Below are 17341 nucleotides of genomic sequence, written 5' to 3' on the forward strand. Positions count from 1 at the left end.
GGCTTAGACCTTCTACAGGGTTAATAACCTCTATAAAAATCTTTATGAAAAACTATAATTTTGCGAGGGAAAATTTGTTTTACAGCTCATAACAGAAAATGTGAATGTGACCTAACTTGATGTCTGTGTGTGGGTATGTCTCTTAAACAGTCTTCTATTGTCTGATGAGGATTAAACCTCTGTTTGCAGATGCCTCCACAGCTCATGTGCAGACGAATCGTGAGATCCGGTAAGTTTGTCAGATCATTTTATTTTCTGGAAAAGTCCCTGAGTGCTGACTAGGTTGATTTACATGATCAGTACTGGTCTTTTGTAACCACAGAGGCCCTGAAGCTGCGACCCAAATACAAACAGACTCATTCAAATCAGGTAAAGTGTCTCATTTCAGGCAGAAGGTTTACTGTTTGTTCACCAATCACAACACTCATAATGAGCCACATAATCTCAATGTGAGTCATACATCAATGTAATTTAAATCTTGTGTCTTTCAATCCTCGATCGGGCAGAAACATTGAAGCGGAAAACTCCAGTGAAAGTAAGAAAGTCACCTTCAGAAGTAATTTGAAATATGATCACCATTCATGTATTTTGCTCAAATCAAAAGTAACATGGATTGTGGTGAAGGTGAAACATAGTTTTGCTTCCTCAGCTCAGAAGACCTATTCTGTTCAAGAAGAAGGTATCGTTCAAAACCCCCGTCGTGCGAGAAGTGAAACGCATCTCAGTGGCCAGAACAACCTTTCCAAATACCAGTGAGTCAGCTCGAAGGCCCAGCAAGGGCGAGCAGGTGAAGCCCCACGCAGAGGCGCCCGGAGTGGGTGAGATGAACTCTGAAGACGACACGCCACAGCTGAGGGTGACGCTGAAAAGGCCTGTGAAGAGGATCCCGGAGAAAGCCAGGTTCTTTGACTTTGTCAGTGTCGGTGACAGGGATCTGTTCTTTCAGAGGGCGAGAGAGAGGTGTGTCAAACTCAGGAGTATTGCTTTGTTCTCCTCTCACGGCTGCTAAGAACATAGAGACTGGTGTCCTGTGACATTTGAAGCAAAGATACTCTATGAAAAAACATCACCTTTCTCCCATAAGGAGGCCTGTGAGTGAAGTTTCCTCTGGAAGAATGAGCTTCAAAACAACGTATATGAGACTTAATGTATAAAATGTAATTATAAAATATGTATTATTCAAATGTGTTATTTAAAGAGCTGCCTTTAACTTTGTGTCTGCGCACCATACAAACTGTGCTCCCATGTGCCTCTCTGTTTAGGGCCAAGAATGAATATATAACCAGATATTTTATTTATATCTGTTAATGAAAATGCACTTTTTTTCACACAACCACTTTAACTATGTGGAGCCATGTGACCACTAGATGTCAGACCTGTATCCTGTTAAATAACCATCTTTCTTTATTGTCCTGACAGTTTTTGTTTTATACATGTGTTGTGAAAATATATACGTTGTTTGCAAATATTTAAATGTATCTTCATGTATTCTTTCGACTGTGTGCGAACGAGGCTTCTATTGAACGGTTAATTTAAGGTGAATAAAGTTCAAATGTGAGTTTATTTAAGGTTATTGTGTGCGTGTGGTATTCTGGATTTGTGAGTCCTGTATATTTTTATGGAAGTTTACTCTTGGGCGTCAGAAAAAAAAGTATTTAAGATGTGTAAAGCGTAAGTAAACATCGGATCCTGCTGTATTGTCTTTGTGTGCTGGTTCTTTATGAATGGACTCTCTCCTGATGTGGGGTCTTTCCTGGATCTTTGCAGCAGCACTTGTCTGATTTTTCTGGGAATAAATTTCACGCCGTCACGATCCCCGACAAAACATCAACACAAGCGAATCCACTGACCACGTGGTAAAGCGGCCAAAAATACCGACCAATCGGCTATTTTGTAGTAATGTAACGTCAGCCAATGGGAAAAAAGGGAAACTGGTTACCAAGCAGCCCTGTGACTAATGCCTGTCATATGACTGTGACATCCATGGAGGCAGTTTCAGGGAGCGAGCTTTGCTCTCGGGTTTGAAAAGAGAGAGAGGCTTTCTGCGCCGGGTGTTGTTGTTTTTTTTAAAAATACAAAATGCCCCCGACTCTCTTCCAGAAACTTTTCAACAAGAGAAACGCGTTTTCGTCGCCGCCTCCGAGATGCAGCAAGGAGGACCCAGCTTTCAGGTCAGCCACGTCCTGCTTGTGTTCACCGTTCTCTGACACTTTCGCCATCATGTGTGTGCAGCGTGTGTTTTTTGTCCCGCGTGTCCTCGTTGACACGTTTAACCCGCCGGCTGCGTGTGCAGGCGAAACGCGGCGGGGCTCTGGTCCGCTCTCACGAAGGCAACGTGCGGGAGGACGTGTTGTGTCCTGTCGGTGGGGGTTAGCTAGCAGGCTAATGCTAAGCACCAGACGTTAGCGGGGCAACTGCAGCACGCCGCCGTCTCCTGGTGGGACTCGCCTGGCCGACGCAGTTTTTTATCCACCGCTTAGCGTGTAGTGTTGAAAATAAACCGGCAGTAAGTTGATAATAAACGCGTCTTTCTCCCATTGGAACTACAGCTGGGGGGGTGTTATGGTTCAGAAGTTGGAGAAGCAAGTGTTGTTGTCTTCCTCCTTTGTCCCCCCCATCCCTCCCTCCTCTCCCCGTTCCCCTCTTTGCGTCTCCTGGGTCGTATCAGCTGAAACCTGCGCGCTAACGAGATCAAGTCAGGTCCATATTTTTTCCCCCACCATCATCCCTTGATAACTTGGTACAAGTGTCTTCCATCCCGACGGCGGTGTGACCCCAGCGGGAGGACACCGTGTGCTCGGGTGTAGGCGCACATGTGATCTCTTCGGTCGGTCACTGATGACAGACAAGGTCCCGGGGGCTAATCCTCCTCCAGGCTCAGTACACACGCTGCAGACCGGTGATGCACAATGTAGAGACGACGGTGATTGTTGCGCATTAAGCGACGGATGTGGGTGTTTTTGTGTGCACGTCTAGTTTACACCAGTGATGCACACACCGCACGAACCGAACCATGTCCTATTGGAGACTGCTGCATTGGTGCAAACCAGACACACAGAGCCACGGTGGCTGGAGGATTTGAGCAAGATTATAAAAGTCATATCTGCCTATAGCGATGATAATTATGTTTTTTTGTCAGTTTAAAGGCAGATCTTTGCTCCAGAGTGAAGGCTGTGGGTTTAAAGTTTATGGGCAGATAACAAAAATTTGAGGTGGATCAATTATGTGTTAAACCTCCTCTCTTTGGATTATATTGATATATATTGAGCCTTTGTTATATTGCTTTTATTAAGAGGTTATTCTCTAAAAATTATTGAAAACAATTAGAAAAAGATGCAAGATATTATGTCTGCACTAATGTCCAATTGAACCTCTTTTAGTGGATGAAAGACACAGGAAGATGTCTGTGCTCTATCATGTTACAAAATACATTGTATTGTTGCATTAGGTCAATTTTTGATTATCATCTCTGTAGCAGTGATGTAATGTAAAGCAGCTTTTGCCAAATTAAAACATGCTTATCACCATATTGTGCATCCATAACAGAGAGTGCTACGTGTATCATGAATAGGTGATGTCAAAACTTGTCTTGAACTGCATTTGATTTGAGATAGAAAGTAAATCCGTGCAGTTGAAGCATGACACAGTGGCATCAGAAGCAGTTTAAGTGCTTGTTATTGAAATACCCCAGGGTTAAATTCAACCTGACTGAGCAATGCATTGCTCAGTCAGAGCAATGCTGAGCTGGCTTGCAGGATACTCTATACTCCCAGAGATGATTTGCAGTTTCCCTGTGGATGTTCCTACATATATATAGTGGGTAAGGTTCAGGTCAGGGGTAAGGGTCAGGTCAGGGGGAAAGTTATCCTATTAGTTTTAAATACCCTTGCATTGGAAATGTTGCTCCGGTGTCGCCACCCACAGTGAATATACGCACCAGTACTGTACTGAAACCTCACCTCCTTATGGTGCCACTTGCACTTTGGCCCGTGTCTGTGCCAGAGCGCGTTCCCTGACCTTAAAGGTGCCCTGTGCCCACTGCCCAGTGATATAAATGTGTGTGTGGCTAGCTGGCTTCAAGCCTAGAGCAAACAGGCAGACAGCAGGCGTTTCTGTTAACTCAGTGGTCAGCTGCGCTCCTCATACCTCTGGCATGAGCTCCGCATTCATCAGGCATGAAGTGCTCTGGAGAGGGCAGAACTGCGAGGGGACGAAGGCAAGGGGAAGGAGAGACTGATGGAGAGGACACTTTCTGGTAGCAGGGGAAGGCTAAAACACAGATTGAGTTAGTTTGGTATTGAGAATGAGGGAAAATAGCTAAAGAAGAGTACCTTGTTTAAAAGACAAGGGGAAAGCATTCAATATGTTTTGGAAAGTGAAGGATGAGAGAGGCAGAGTGGAAGAAAGGCATTATGGCCATGGATGATGGGAGGGGAAGTAAATTAAATAATCGTAGCGCAGCATTTTGAATGTCAAGAACTGAGCAGATAAACTTAGAGGATGGATAGAAAAGAGGATAAGTTGTGACTGAAGACAATTGACAGAGAGGTGGAGAAGAACACATTAACAATATTCTCTAAATCTTCATGTGAGAATTAATGTTTTAAAACTGCAGCTTGACCTCCTGTTTTTGTATTTGTTTTCGCTCTGGAATGCTTATGTAAGAGAGCAGGTATTTTGAATGGATTTGGCTTGGTATGTTGTTGCAGTCCTTCGAACATAAACTTTAAAGGCACTCACTTTAACACCTTTGGCAGGTTGATAAAAATAGAAAAAAGTAGCTGCGCACTGGAATCAGAACTCCCTGAAGCTTTTATTATAGTTTTCTTTATACATGACAAAATGTAAGAAATAAAAAATAGTTGTTTCTTAACATCCAAATATAGAGTTTGATCTCATACTGTATAAAACTCTCATTTATCTGACTATCGTACTAATCAAAAGCCTTGCAGACAACAAATTGAAATTAAAAAAAATAGCAATTTGTTGTTCTGCAACCCGATCACCCTGTCACAGTGCCCTCGAGAATACCACAGAGGGCAGCAGGTTGGCTGACCCTAGGAGGAAAGCCCAAAAAGCCTCTCCTGTTTCCCTGGCTGTGGCACCTGACTGGGGAACAGCATACTGTACATTACACTGAGAGCCCCTGGCTCATCCTGTGGCCAGTCAGAGGACTGATCCTCAGCCAATAGCTTTGTCCTGCTCACCCACTCTCAGACTGTTGACCTCTCACTGCTGCCTACTGAGGAAACTTCCTTCTCGACCTCGGTCACGTTCAGCCCAGAGTGCTGAGGATCATACACATTATTTTGTCAGTCCTCAAAAAACAAATCAGATTTTTAAATTTTTAAGTGGAAAAGTATTTTTTTGAAGTTCTATACAAATGAGGTGATGCTGATTATCTGAATATAAACATTTAATATACAAATCATTTGAACAATATCATGTCTGTCTTAATCAGAAATAACAGTAATAATTAAGCCTTTTTATAAGCCAGCGCTTAGAATTTACTTTATTCACCTTGACTGCCGGAATAAAACTACAACCTTGTGTGGAATTTGAAATATAATATTGACTTTTCCCAGAATCCTCCTACCTTTTGAAAATGCACAACATTGTACGTACATGTATGTTGCAGAACAACATGTTACACCAGCAGATGTATTTATTCCCAGGGAGGCTTCTTTCCTTGGTAGTCTGCAGAAGAAGTGGCTTCTCAGGTTCCTGATCGGCGTACCGTGTACTTTCAGAACTCAGCGTGTCATGTGAGGCTTTCATCAATCACGCTGTCATGTTTGTGGATTGATCACATGGCAGGGAGAGGGGTATGTGTGTGTTTGCCTCACACTCTTTTTAAATACATGATTATTGCATATCAATGTGCATATTAAAAGCATTTTGGCATCACAAATTAATATATATTATAGCTTTGCATTGCAAAGTTGCTTTTTTCCACGTGTTTTTGTGAGCTGCAGGCCTGCTAGGGTTTCGTAAAGACAGCGGCTGTCATCAGGTTCCTATCAGGACTATTTAAAGTGGCCACACTCAGGCTTCTCAGAACTGCAACTTAACTATGTAAAAGCCATGTACACATCTGACACACATGCACACACGCACACAAACACCAGCATTTTGGTGAGTGCTAGTATTCCGGCTTAACATCTAGTTAGGTCTCTGTGTCCTCATAACATTGCGGGGACATCTGTACAAAGGCTGCACACATTACACACACTGTAGGATAAGTTTTTTTTTTTAGGTGTATAAAATGATGGATTATTGGTTGATTTATAGTCAACTGATTTATAGTAAATTGATATATGACCTTACTGACAAATGATAATACTGGCAATGAAATCAAGTTAAATGTCAATTCTGTATTTTAGTGACTTTTTGGAGCAGTTTTTATTGGTTTTGTTTGTGATGAGTTTCCTCTCTCTCAGCTAATATGCTGATACGTGATACAAGGGCGGAGGGGCCTCATAAACAATTCAAAGATCCAGAGCAACACGGACAGCAGACTGTGTTACTACTCTACAAGTGATGTGGACATTTAATTTCAGTCATTTTCAAATAGTTTTCAGGGGAATAGATCCAATATACTGTAAATTCAACTTCCAGTGGAGATTTTGTTCCCCTTCCTACTGCGTCCAGTGTTTGTCTTGATAATACTATTTACTCTAGGTCATACTGCATTGGTAGACTGCTCTTAAAAACAAATAGATCAATACATGATGTACTTGACTTTAAATATTTTTTTTCATTTCAACTATTTACTTTAGATTGAGGCCTAGATTGTCTTTCTTTTTCAAGCTGATTTATTGAATTCTTTAATTATGAGTTGTTGCTTCATCAAGTGGTGTTTATGGGTTATCCTGGCTTCTGCAGTGACATTTATACACACAGGGATTTTTGGAACATTTAGAGGCAACTTTTTCTAGATGGGCCTTTTTATTTTACCTGACATTTTTGAATAGAAATGGGTTTATTGTAGAACATTGCATCTTCCTACAGTTATCTTACTAGTGAGGATAATGCCTGATTTCAGATTTAGTTTTTGCCCCAATGGAATTGAACGCTCACAGATAACATTGTGATTAATACATCTGCTGTGATCCTGAAAGTAAAACCAAAAAGTTAAGACTGTCAAATCACCTTATTAGCCCACGTTCAGTCTCTAAATGAGACGGGGAGAAATGACAGGGAGGGGAGTGGGGGTGTTTTAAAACGGAGGCAGCACGTGCTGCTGACAGTTTAATCACTTTGTGTCAAAGCTGGGCAATTAATCACGGATATCACATGACACTTCTTAGCCCTCTAATTACTAAACGGAACAAAGAAAAATGTTCTTGTTTAATACTTGTTGCTCTAATTACATTAAGGGTAATCTGCTTTTCACCCCAAAAGCTAAATTGACCATAGACCCTGACTTCCACTTCGCTTCCACCCCTCCCTCCTGTTTAACTTGATGACTCGTTCATGTGATTCTGTGCGACAGAGTCATGCACTCATTACTCTTATCACTCCCTTTGTGATCCTCCCTGTGTTGTAACACAGCACAGGAACAGCCCTAGTGTGCACATAGTCACAAGTTGACACACACACACAAACACACACAGGCATGAACACAGTGTAAAAATAAAAATAAAGATGCAATAATGGGTTTTTGTCTGTCATCTACAACCACAAAGATTCCCTTTGACTCTAAAAATGATGATTGATTCAAGCCGAGTCCTCAGAGCCAACCAGCCGAACAGATTGTAGCTCTGGGTGCAGTCATGTCCATTGCCGCGTCCTCACCCCAGTCAGCATCATGTGACTGCTGGAATGCAGAAGTCCTTTAATGCAACACGACCAGCATCGAAACTAGCAGCTATGCAGGTAGTCAGGTGCTTCCAGGCCATGAGGGCCCGCTCCTCGAGGGAGTCTCTCCCTTCTAGAGTGTAGCCATAGCTGAACAATTGTTAGTTCAAGGCGCAGCACTTGTGTTAATGTCACAAGACGCATTGAGTCTCACCTTCTCATAAGTGGCCTCTCCAGTATCAAAGGTGTGGTCAATCTATTAGGTGTTAATTTTCAGCACATGGTATTACACAGATACCCCAATCTGTAGTAGAAGTATTAAGGTGTGTATTTCAAGATAACAATCTGCACGTACAGTCTTTGTAATGTCAAAGGTATCTGAAAGATTACATGTGAGTACTGAGAGTCCGTTTCACTCCAGTGATACATATTTAGTCATAGTTGTCTTACTCTGATTCATGGGAAAATAGCATCACAGCACAGAATGAGCAACAGATTTCAATAACATCATCCCCCATACAGGTATATTAAAGCTCCATCACCGGCAACATGATCAAAGCTTTTATGGCCCCGATCCAGTGAAACACTAAAGATGTCTCACTCCGTTGGATTTGTTGGAGCTGCAGAGACACTCACACGGCATCGACAGCCGTGTGCACACAAACTGACAACAGCCAAGTTTAATTTAGGCCTGCTATCAAGTTAATTAGTTACAGCTGATACGCAACGTGTTTGTTGGTTTTACCGACCAGAGCAAAGCTCGGTAACAGGTAGAACTGAGAAGCTGCAGCTGGAACTACTTGATGGTTTTTGTTACTGATCATTAGTGTCGGAGCTTAGTAAACATGTACTGCTCTCACTACATCTAGATTGTTGAGTGTTAACACATTTCATATCTGTCTGTCTCCAACACATTGATGTGTTCACAGGCCGTTAGTGAAGTCCTTACTACCCTAAGCGTCTTCAAGCCTTTACAAGTTAAATGTCTGAATGTATATAACCTAGATAAACTTTGATGTACTTGTTATCAGCTAAAATTTGCTTTGTGGCAGCATTGGACATCAGGTGTTATCTGTGGCAGAAAGGCCGCTGAAACGTTTGTTAAAAAAATAGTGTCGTAGTTGTAAGGCCAAGGTGCCGGAGCTAACGGAGACCTCTTTCACGCACAGCCGGAAGAACGTCACACAGCATGGACTGAGGGGATATTTATGTAACTGTCTGTCAGCCTCCAACAAACACTAACATACACACACACACACACGCAGTTCAGTAGCAGTGGGGAGAGTACCAGATGTCTTTGAGGTCAGTAAGTAGGCTGATGTCAGTGTAGTCGCAGTAGTCAAGGAAATCTGATTGCTTTGTTGTGACCTTTATAAGTATTCACTTTGGCCATGAACGGCTTTGGCTATGACTCTCTGCTTCATTCAATGTTTGTATAACTGTCAGAAAAAATTATATATTATTATCTAATTATTTACTATTATCCAAGATATGTAGCCCCCATTAGTATGGAATTGGTATTCCCATTAACCAATTTTTGGGGTTTAATTTCCCTAAAGAGAATTAAACTTTTTTTGAATGTCCACTTTATAAGATAAATCAGTGAATGTTATTAAGGTGTCATTTTGTGGCAGATACTGTGGTGACAATACTTTCAGTTCTCTCCACTAACCCACAGGTTACTTCTCTCCTTTCTACAGACTTCAATAACGAATCCATCCACTCTCCCTTTTTCTGTAAAGCAAGATTTAAAGAACAATAAAAGTCTGGGAAGTTTTCACTCAGAATAGTCTGACTTCTTTGAGCTATTTGTTTTCCTGCTCCTTCTTCCAAAAATGTCTTTGTTAAGTTCCATGAATTGTACATTTGCACCTACAGTATGTGTTTTGAATGTATTGAGGAAAGAAAGACCGAAGGAAGGACAAGAGGGACCACAAGGGAGAGCGGGACAAGAGAGCAGGATTTAGAAAAAAACCCACAAACAAATCCCCACTGTCACTCTCTCTCATCACAGCGCTCTCTGGCAGTCGGCAGTCCAGGCTCGCTGCTGTCGCTGCCTCTGTACTGTGTGGCACACACAGCAGTGCTCCTGCGATCACCTGACAGTCTCATGTTGTTGTGTGAATTTAGTTCACTGCTATTCTTAGACCCTGCTTTGGCTAAGAGAGGAGAGAGACGAATAGGAAGAGAGAGGAGAGAGAGGAGAGAGAGGAGAGAGAGATAGATAGAGGAACAGAGAGGGCTGGGGAAAGACTGGCAGACTCGCAATGATGCCCAGGTAGGAACTGGTCATGTACCAGGCTTACATGCATCCAAGTGGGCATGGTGCTGCTAGTTGAAAGGAGGTTTGAGAACAATGTGAGTGTTGTTGGTTCCTTTTTAATTTAGGCTAATTGTTGGCAACCTGCGGCAGTTTCCAGCTGGACGATGTGGCAGTTTGAAGTATGTGCGTTGATGACCAAGATAGATTTTTGTCATTTGTGGGAGTTATGTTATGTAATGTGGATTAATAGATTTTGTGGTGAAGCATGCCTTTTTTGTTTTTGGACAAAAAAAAGAAACCGTTTGGCAAATGCATTACATGTTTGGGTGGGGTTTTAGGTCAAAGAGATTTGCCATTTGAAAAATCTTTAATCTCCGATCAGATATCGTTTGTTAAGTGAATAATTTCAAAAGACTTTAGACTGGGCTTGTTGTCGTCTTTAAATTTACACATGCAACCGAAACAAAACATTAGCTGATGCTTTCTGATTTGAGATCAACAGGTTGTCCGAGGGAATGAATACCTGCCTTGTGTGTGTGTGCATGTGAGAATTTTTGAGTCACTTTTGGTTAGGACAATTGAGGTCAAAGCAGTACAAGTATGTAACAGTCATGAAGTCATGTGCTGCTTTTATGAATGACTCCCCTCTCTCCTGTGTCAACGCTGTGACTGTCACAAGCTCACTGATGGGACACTTCCTCCTTCGCTCTCACTCCGCCTCGTCTATTCTCTCAGATGCTTTTCTGTCTTTGTCAGATGCTTTCTGCGTGAGTTTCTGTTTTCTGCGACCTTTACTCTCATTATCTATGCTTAGCGTTGCTTTTGTCTCCATCCTCCAAGCCGTCCACAGCCGCATTTTCTCATTCATCATACTTATTTTCCTGCATCGCACAAAGCTTTGGTTGTCTGTTATTTCACTCCCGCTGTTCTTGCGAGGCCCATCTGTTTCTGCTCATTAGAAATATCTTTGTTGCTTATAAATGGTGTTTGTATTTTATTTCACTTTTTCCTTTCCTGTGGTTATTCCTTGCATCTCTGTTATGTTGAACATGAAGGGAGCAGTGAGCTTGGTGTCAAATTATACAGATTGCCTCTGGGCTGATCAACAACACCCATACTTTGCCAAAAAGTGAACAGGATTTTGTCCATTAGAAATATATTAGAAGGGCAAACACTGTAAACACTTTAAATCTTTGAAGTTATCGAAGGTTAACTCGATACAATACTGAAAGGCAGTTTGTCCAATTGCAAGGAGGGATGTGTAATCTTATGCACAAGTCATGCACAAGTGAATATGGACCCATCCCCGCACAATGCAATTTCAGCTCATTATGTAGGCCAGGCAGGCATTACGTCAACCATATAGCACACGGACTGGGTAGGAGGGTGGGTCTTCCCTTCAGAAAGCAGCCAGGGGAAAAATCTCAAGATATTGTTTCCTTTATCTAAAGCAATTGAACATGAACTTCCATTACAGCTCAGTCTAGGGGTAGACAATCTGACAATTGATCTCAAAGACATCCACAACCTTTTTCATGCGACTCATAGAGATAATGACATTTTATGACTCAGTCGAAGCTAGTAACGTGATACCAAGCTTTGTTTACTCCCCCGCTCATCTGTATTTCACAAGGTCCAGCAGCATAAACAGTTACCATTGACAGACGAATTACAGCCGTAAATACGTGTGAGTGCGATACCATAAATGTTCAGAGGAGGATTGCAAACCCAGGTGGGACGATACATGTCGAGTGATGAGATCAGTCACCACAGCAGTAGAAGATGGCAGTCACAGTCAGGTCAGTGACGTGTCATCAAATAATTGCCTGTAGCCTGGTTGCACAGGATGAAAGTTGCACATTCCAGCAGCAACATGTTTTGCATAGCCAGAACCATCTCAGACAATATATGGGTACGATGGCCCTCCTCTTACAGTAGGTACAGTTAATTTAAGTAAGACAATAATTAAGATTTTGCATTGACTACACTGACTGATGTTTCATCTTATTAACAGCACAGATGTTTGAGGAAATTGAGAACATAAGACAGGAGCTACAGTACACACACACACACACACACACACACACACACACACACACACACACACACACATACAGCCGTGTGGAAAAACTGTGCAGTAGCATGCATGCAGTAAAATGTGGCTCCTCCTGCTGACTGCCCACAAAACCTAATTTAAATTCAGATGGTGGTTTTGGTCCATATTGGTCGGCAGAATTTCTGGCAAGTAGAAAGAAACTGCGCTAAAGGAGTGAAAGCAGGAGATGTTTCTGTGCAGAAATGTTGAGGCAACTCATATGAGCCCCACGTAGTTCTTCTTGTTTTTCCTCCTCTTACAGCCCTGTTTGAAAAATGACCTTAGTTTGACAATTTAACACTTGGGCTCATGCACATGATTCCCCTTCCCCTCCCCACTCCCTCCTCTCTTCAAGACCGCATTGTTTTGTCTCCAAGAATGCTAGTCAAACTTTGACACCTGTTTTTTGTAAATAGTAGCTTGGATACTTAGGACTAGACCTTCTCTCTCTCAGTTGTATTCCTTGCCTTGTCAAGGCCCACTGACCAACAGCTGAAACGCTTCCTTTAAAGCTCTTTTGTTTGAATGTAAAAGGATGTAACTGTTCCTTTTCCACTCATTTCAACCAACACACTTCCTATAAATTCTTGTGTTTAGGGAGCCTCCCTGTTCCACAATAAAAGGCTATATTTAGGCCTAGCATGTGTTTATCTGCCCGACCCATCTATCGGTTGGATCAGACAGAAATCCTCGACCATCTTATCTGTGGGTCCAGTCCCCTGTCGTCTCCTCCTAAATCAACCAGGGTTTCTCCAAAAGCACAGGGGACTGCCAGAGTCCTGTGCGGACCTGCAAGTACCGATGTGAGTTGGATGCAGGGGAAGTTTTCCAACCAGTTCATTCACAATATTACTCGAGATGAATAAGATGAGCTGTATGAAACCACAGGTTACCTAGCAACAGGCATGGAGCGGAGGCTGGCAGTGAAAATGGCTTAACTCTTACTTAACTGTTGTCTAGTATTTGCTGCTACAGACAATGTACCACTATGAGAGTCTACGATGCTTTAATATCCTAAATCTCCAAGAATTGGAATACATTTTATCTCTTATTGTGTAATGACTTGCGTCTTACTGGGAATAAATAGGAATATCATCATCAAGTCATAATCCAGTCAAATCTAATTTCAGTATTAAAGGAAGAAAGGAAAGTATTAATGGCGAGTCTGCAGTTCTTTTTCTTTTGTAGAGCTGCAGACTGGTTTTACCAGGTCACTGTCACATGTGTAACTGTGTGAATGTAAAGCACGGAGGAGCAACAAATAATATATATTAAGCACCGAAAAACATTTTCCTTATATTGATAAAGAAAAGGTCTAAATAGCAGGATGATTGTCTGCAGTGGCTACATGTTATGTGGGTACACTGTAAATCAGTACTTGACCTTTTCCTGGCTTAGTGCCAGTTTCCTTCTCGTACGGCTTTCGGACATATACTATTGAATGAAATTTCCCCATAAAAATCCTATGCAGGGTTTATTGAATAACTATAGTTTAATATATTGTCTCTAATAAATTGTTTTTCTCTCCCACCTTCCACCCTCTCTCCCTCTTTGTATCCCTCTGTCTGCTATCTATTCTTCCGTCCATCTAGCTGGCCACTTCCCCAGCTGGAGCCCAGCCAGATCAGGTTAATAGTGTACCAGGACTGTGAGAGGCGTGGCAGAAATGTCCTCTTCGACTCCAACGCCAAAAAGAGGAGCACGGAGGAAACTCCCATCACCGTGAGTCACATGTCTGCTGAGTGTTTGTGTGTGTGTCTGTTTGTTGTTTCTCTATAATAGATTTGAAAAAATTAAATACATGGCTCCAGATTTTGTTGTTATTCCAAGTGTCAGCCTATTGCTTTAGGTATACCAAGTGTCCTTAATAGTAGATACAATGTAAAATGTATTGCAGAACATGGTTAGATGATACAATTCCTTTTCCTATTTTTTTCACATTTTCAATGCTATTATTCCATTTTTTTTTGTCAATTCCTTCTCAGGTAGCATTTGAAAGGTGTGGAAGTCATTAATTTGATGTCATCTGCCGAACCTTTGACTTACAGGGCTGACAGTCAGTCAGAACAGATGAGCTAAGATAAGAGCAGGGAGCCCGAGGCGAGCACAAACAGAGAGATAGTCACACAGGCATGAGGTCCAACTGCAGTCATGTGACTGTCATGTTGTTCAGAGGACACAAGTAACACCTTATCCTGCAGGACGCCACATGGCACATTTTACTGAAGTGTTTGACCTAGGGATCAAAAGTGGAGGGCAGGGAATGTCAATGCACAAATCCTGCTTGTTGGTATGATATTTTTGTTACTGAAATAGACTTTTATTTTGGTGTTTACTTTCTTAATTTATAAATGGGAGGTAGCGCATTGCAGAAGGGTGCAGGTCTTGATAAATTGCTAACACACCCAGTGACACGTGAGGATAAAAACACTGTTTACCACAGTGTTGCAGTCTAATCAGGGTGTGTACAACAAGCCATCGTGTGCGTGCGTGCGTGCGTGCGTGCGTGCGTGCGTGCGTGCGTGCGTGCGTGCGTGTGTGTGTGTCCTCCATACAGCACCTGCCGGCTGATATTTCCACCAAACGATGATACATGGTCACCACTTGTCTTCTTTTAAACTTTTGAATAATACACCTGATAATTTCATTCCACTCCTGGGTGTTCCTCTCTAACCCTGGGCGGTTTGTTCTGGTTCTCTTATCTCCAATAATAATAGCCTCAGCTGACAGCCCATGTGTAAGCAGCATTCTTTCATCCTCACATGACAGCAGCGTCACTCGCTGACTGTCTGCCTTTTTGCCTCTCTCTCATCTGTCTTCATCTAACTCTGGCATTGTCTGAATATTTCCTCTCATTCTCTATCTACCATTTCAAAATTTGCTCTCTTCTTCGGTCTGTTTTTCTCTAACCCTTTTGTCTTTCTGTCTCCTAAATATGCCCATCGCTAATGTCCTGATTACTGTCCTCTGTCTCTATATATTTATTTGACGATCTTGCTCTCTATAACATTATCTCTTATCTTCTATAAATCACTCTCGATCTTTCTGTCTCTAAACCTGCCTGACTTTCAGTCCACCTACACACACATGCCCAGCTCATGCTGACAAACTGAATGTGACCCTGACATTGGAAATCCGGTGGTCTGCTTGCACAACTTTCTCATCTCATACACATGGATTTACTTAAGTGCTACTTTCAGAAAGGACTGTTGCCAGATATAGAACTGCAATGTGTGTGTGTGTGTGTGTGTGTGTGTGTGTGTGTGTGTGTGTGTGTGTGTGTGTGTGTGTGTGTGTGTGTGTGTGTGTGTGTGTGTGTGTGTGTGTGTGTGTGTGTGTGTGTGTGTGTGTGTGTGTGTGTGTGTGTGTTGCACAGCGAAATTTGTGAGCTCCCAAAATGCAGTAAGAGGGATGAGAGCAGTTAATGCTGTGTGTGTGTCTGTGTTACCTAGTCCGATGCCAATATTTTTGGTGCATTCTGCATCGTTAGGTCTTTGCCAGCTACCGTGTGACTTGTATCACATGATGGCTGTTTTTTTTTTTGTTTAGTTTGTTTATTTTTTGTCAAGTCAGAGGAATTGCGAGAGAAGCACAGAGGGTCAGAGAGAATGCCGAATAGCGTAACAAGGTTCATGTAGTGAGAGCTTAGAGTGAAGAAACATAGGGAAAAGAATAAAACCTAGAGAAAGAGAGCTAGACAAATTATCTGCTGAAAGAAAAACAGCTGCAGGAATTAGAGGGATGAAGTTCTACTGGTGGAGAGAGGGAGGGAGGGAGAGAGAGAGGGGGAGAGAGAGAGGGAGGGAGGAAATGATTGCAGTGCTGCTCGCTCACGAGTTCCAGAAAGAGTCATATGACTGGCAGTCACATGCTGCTGGCTCCTGTGTACACACTTCATGCTGCACTGCAGCGGACACACACACACCCATGTACACAGTTGAGCACAAGCTCACTCTGAATCAGTGTGGCTTTATTATTTTGTGTGTTTATTAAGAAATCAGCCATCATATTGATGAGAGTGAACAGAAAATGTACATATCTGCAGTTTAAAAAAAAAAACATATATATAGAGCAATGAAGCAAAACAATAGCCTTTCCCCCTCTTTTCCTGTTTTCCTTCCCTCCCCATCTCATTCTTTGTTTTTCTTTGCCTTCCTCTCGTCCTCTCATTTGTCCTTCTCTCTCTATCCTTTCATTTCTCTTAACATTATCAGCAACAGTGAATTCAAGTGAGCCATTACCAGAGTCCAGCTAAAAAAACACACACACACACACACACACACACACACACACACACACACACACACACACACACACACACACACACACACACACACACACACACACACACACACAAACTGAGACGCACACCCTCCCCTTCCCTTCCCACAGTCCCAAATGCATTCCTCTTCAATAGGCTGCCAAGTTAAGAAGGCACATGACACAGGCTGATTGAGCTCACAATTTAGTTTGCTGTTTACACAAGTGCCCCTGGATTATGCTTCTGTGGTTTTTAACTTGATCAAATGATGAGTTCAATTCACTTTATGATTTCCAAAAGTGAACTTTATAATTGGGAGATATTTTTTATTTTGGTACTGCCTAAAATGTCAGAGCATCAAGGGAAATATACAGAAATTTTGTATTTTATTGATGTTTACTCATGTGTATAGGTTTCCACATAATTTGTCTAAATGCAGAAACATGCATCTATCCTCATGATGTCATGTAAAAGAGCTGCAGCTTATTTGTAAATTTTTAAAACAGTAGAAGTTAATACCAACCAAAAAGCAACTTGAAAGGTTAAGAGCTTGCTGCAGAATGAACTTGATCAAAATATATTTTTTAAACTCACTGACATAGTGTGGCCTTTGTACTCCACAGACCACTGAGGCCCAGGTCAAGATGTTCGGGAAATGCTGCCAGCTCCGACCCACAGGTGGCAGCAGCAGTTCCTTGGACAGCTCCTCCTCGTGCACCTCTGAAACCAAAGACACCAAAGAGCAGGGTCTCCGCTTCCAGGTAACACATAGGCCCTGTCACCTTAACGTGCGTCTCGGGTGAACTGAAAAGTTCAGATGTCATGGACAAAGCCAGTTTACACAATTTGTTCTTCTTGTGTTAGTTTGCGAACTGGAACATCAGTTGAGTAGGCGGCACTTCATTGTGGCCAAGGACACATC

At 42.2% G+C, this 17341-nt stretch overlaps 1 protein-coding gene and 1 long non-coding RNA gene across 6 annotated transcripts in view; both read left to right on the top strand.

Annotated features, from left to right (window-relative positions):
- Nucleotides 1-402: 402 nt before the first annotated feature.
- LOC118121791 lies at nucleotides 403-1573 on the top strand. The gene is made up of 2 exons (XR_004698396.1): nucleotides 403-535; nucleotides 650-1573. It is a non-coding gene; the product is annotated as an uncharacterized LOC118121791 (long non-coding RNA).
- Nucleotides 1574-1973: 400 nt separating this feature from the next.
- fnip1 (folliculin interacting protein 1) overlaps nucleotides 1974-17341 on the top strand; it is a 37045-nt gene continuing 21677 nt past the window's right edge. For 2 of the 5 annotated variants that reach the window (XM_035177917.2, XM_035177920.2), the window contains exons 1-3: nucleotides 1974-2171; nucleotides 13751-13880; nucleotides 17043-17180. In XM_035177917.2, the coding sequence (XP_035033808.1) occupies nucleotides 2080-2171; nucleotides 13751-13880; nucleotides 17043-17180 (360 nt within the window). In that variant the 5' untranslated portion in view covers nucleotides 1974-2079. The other 3 variants (XM_035177919.2, XM_035177922.2, XM_035177918.2) reach the window with 3 other exon arrangements.

The sequence above is a fragment of the Hippoglossus stenolepis genome, chromosome 15, assembly GCF_022539355.2.
Source record: "Hippoglossus stenolepis isolate QCI-W04-F060 chromosome 15, HSTE1.2, whole genome shotgun sequence".
Classification (NCBI taxonomy): Eukaryota; Metazoa; Chordata; class Actinopteri; order Pleuronectiformes; family Pleuronectidae; genus Hippoglossus; species Hippoglossus stenolepis.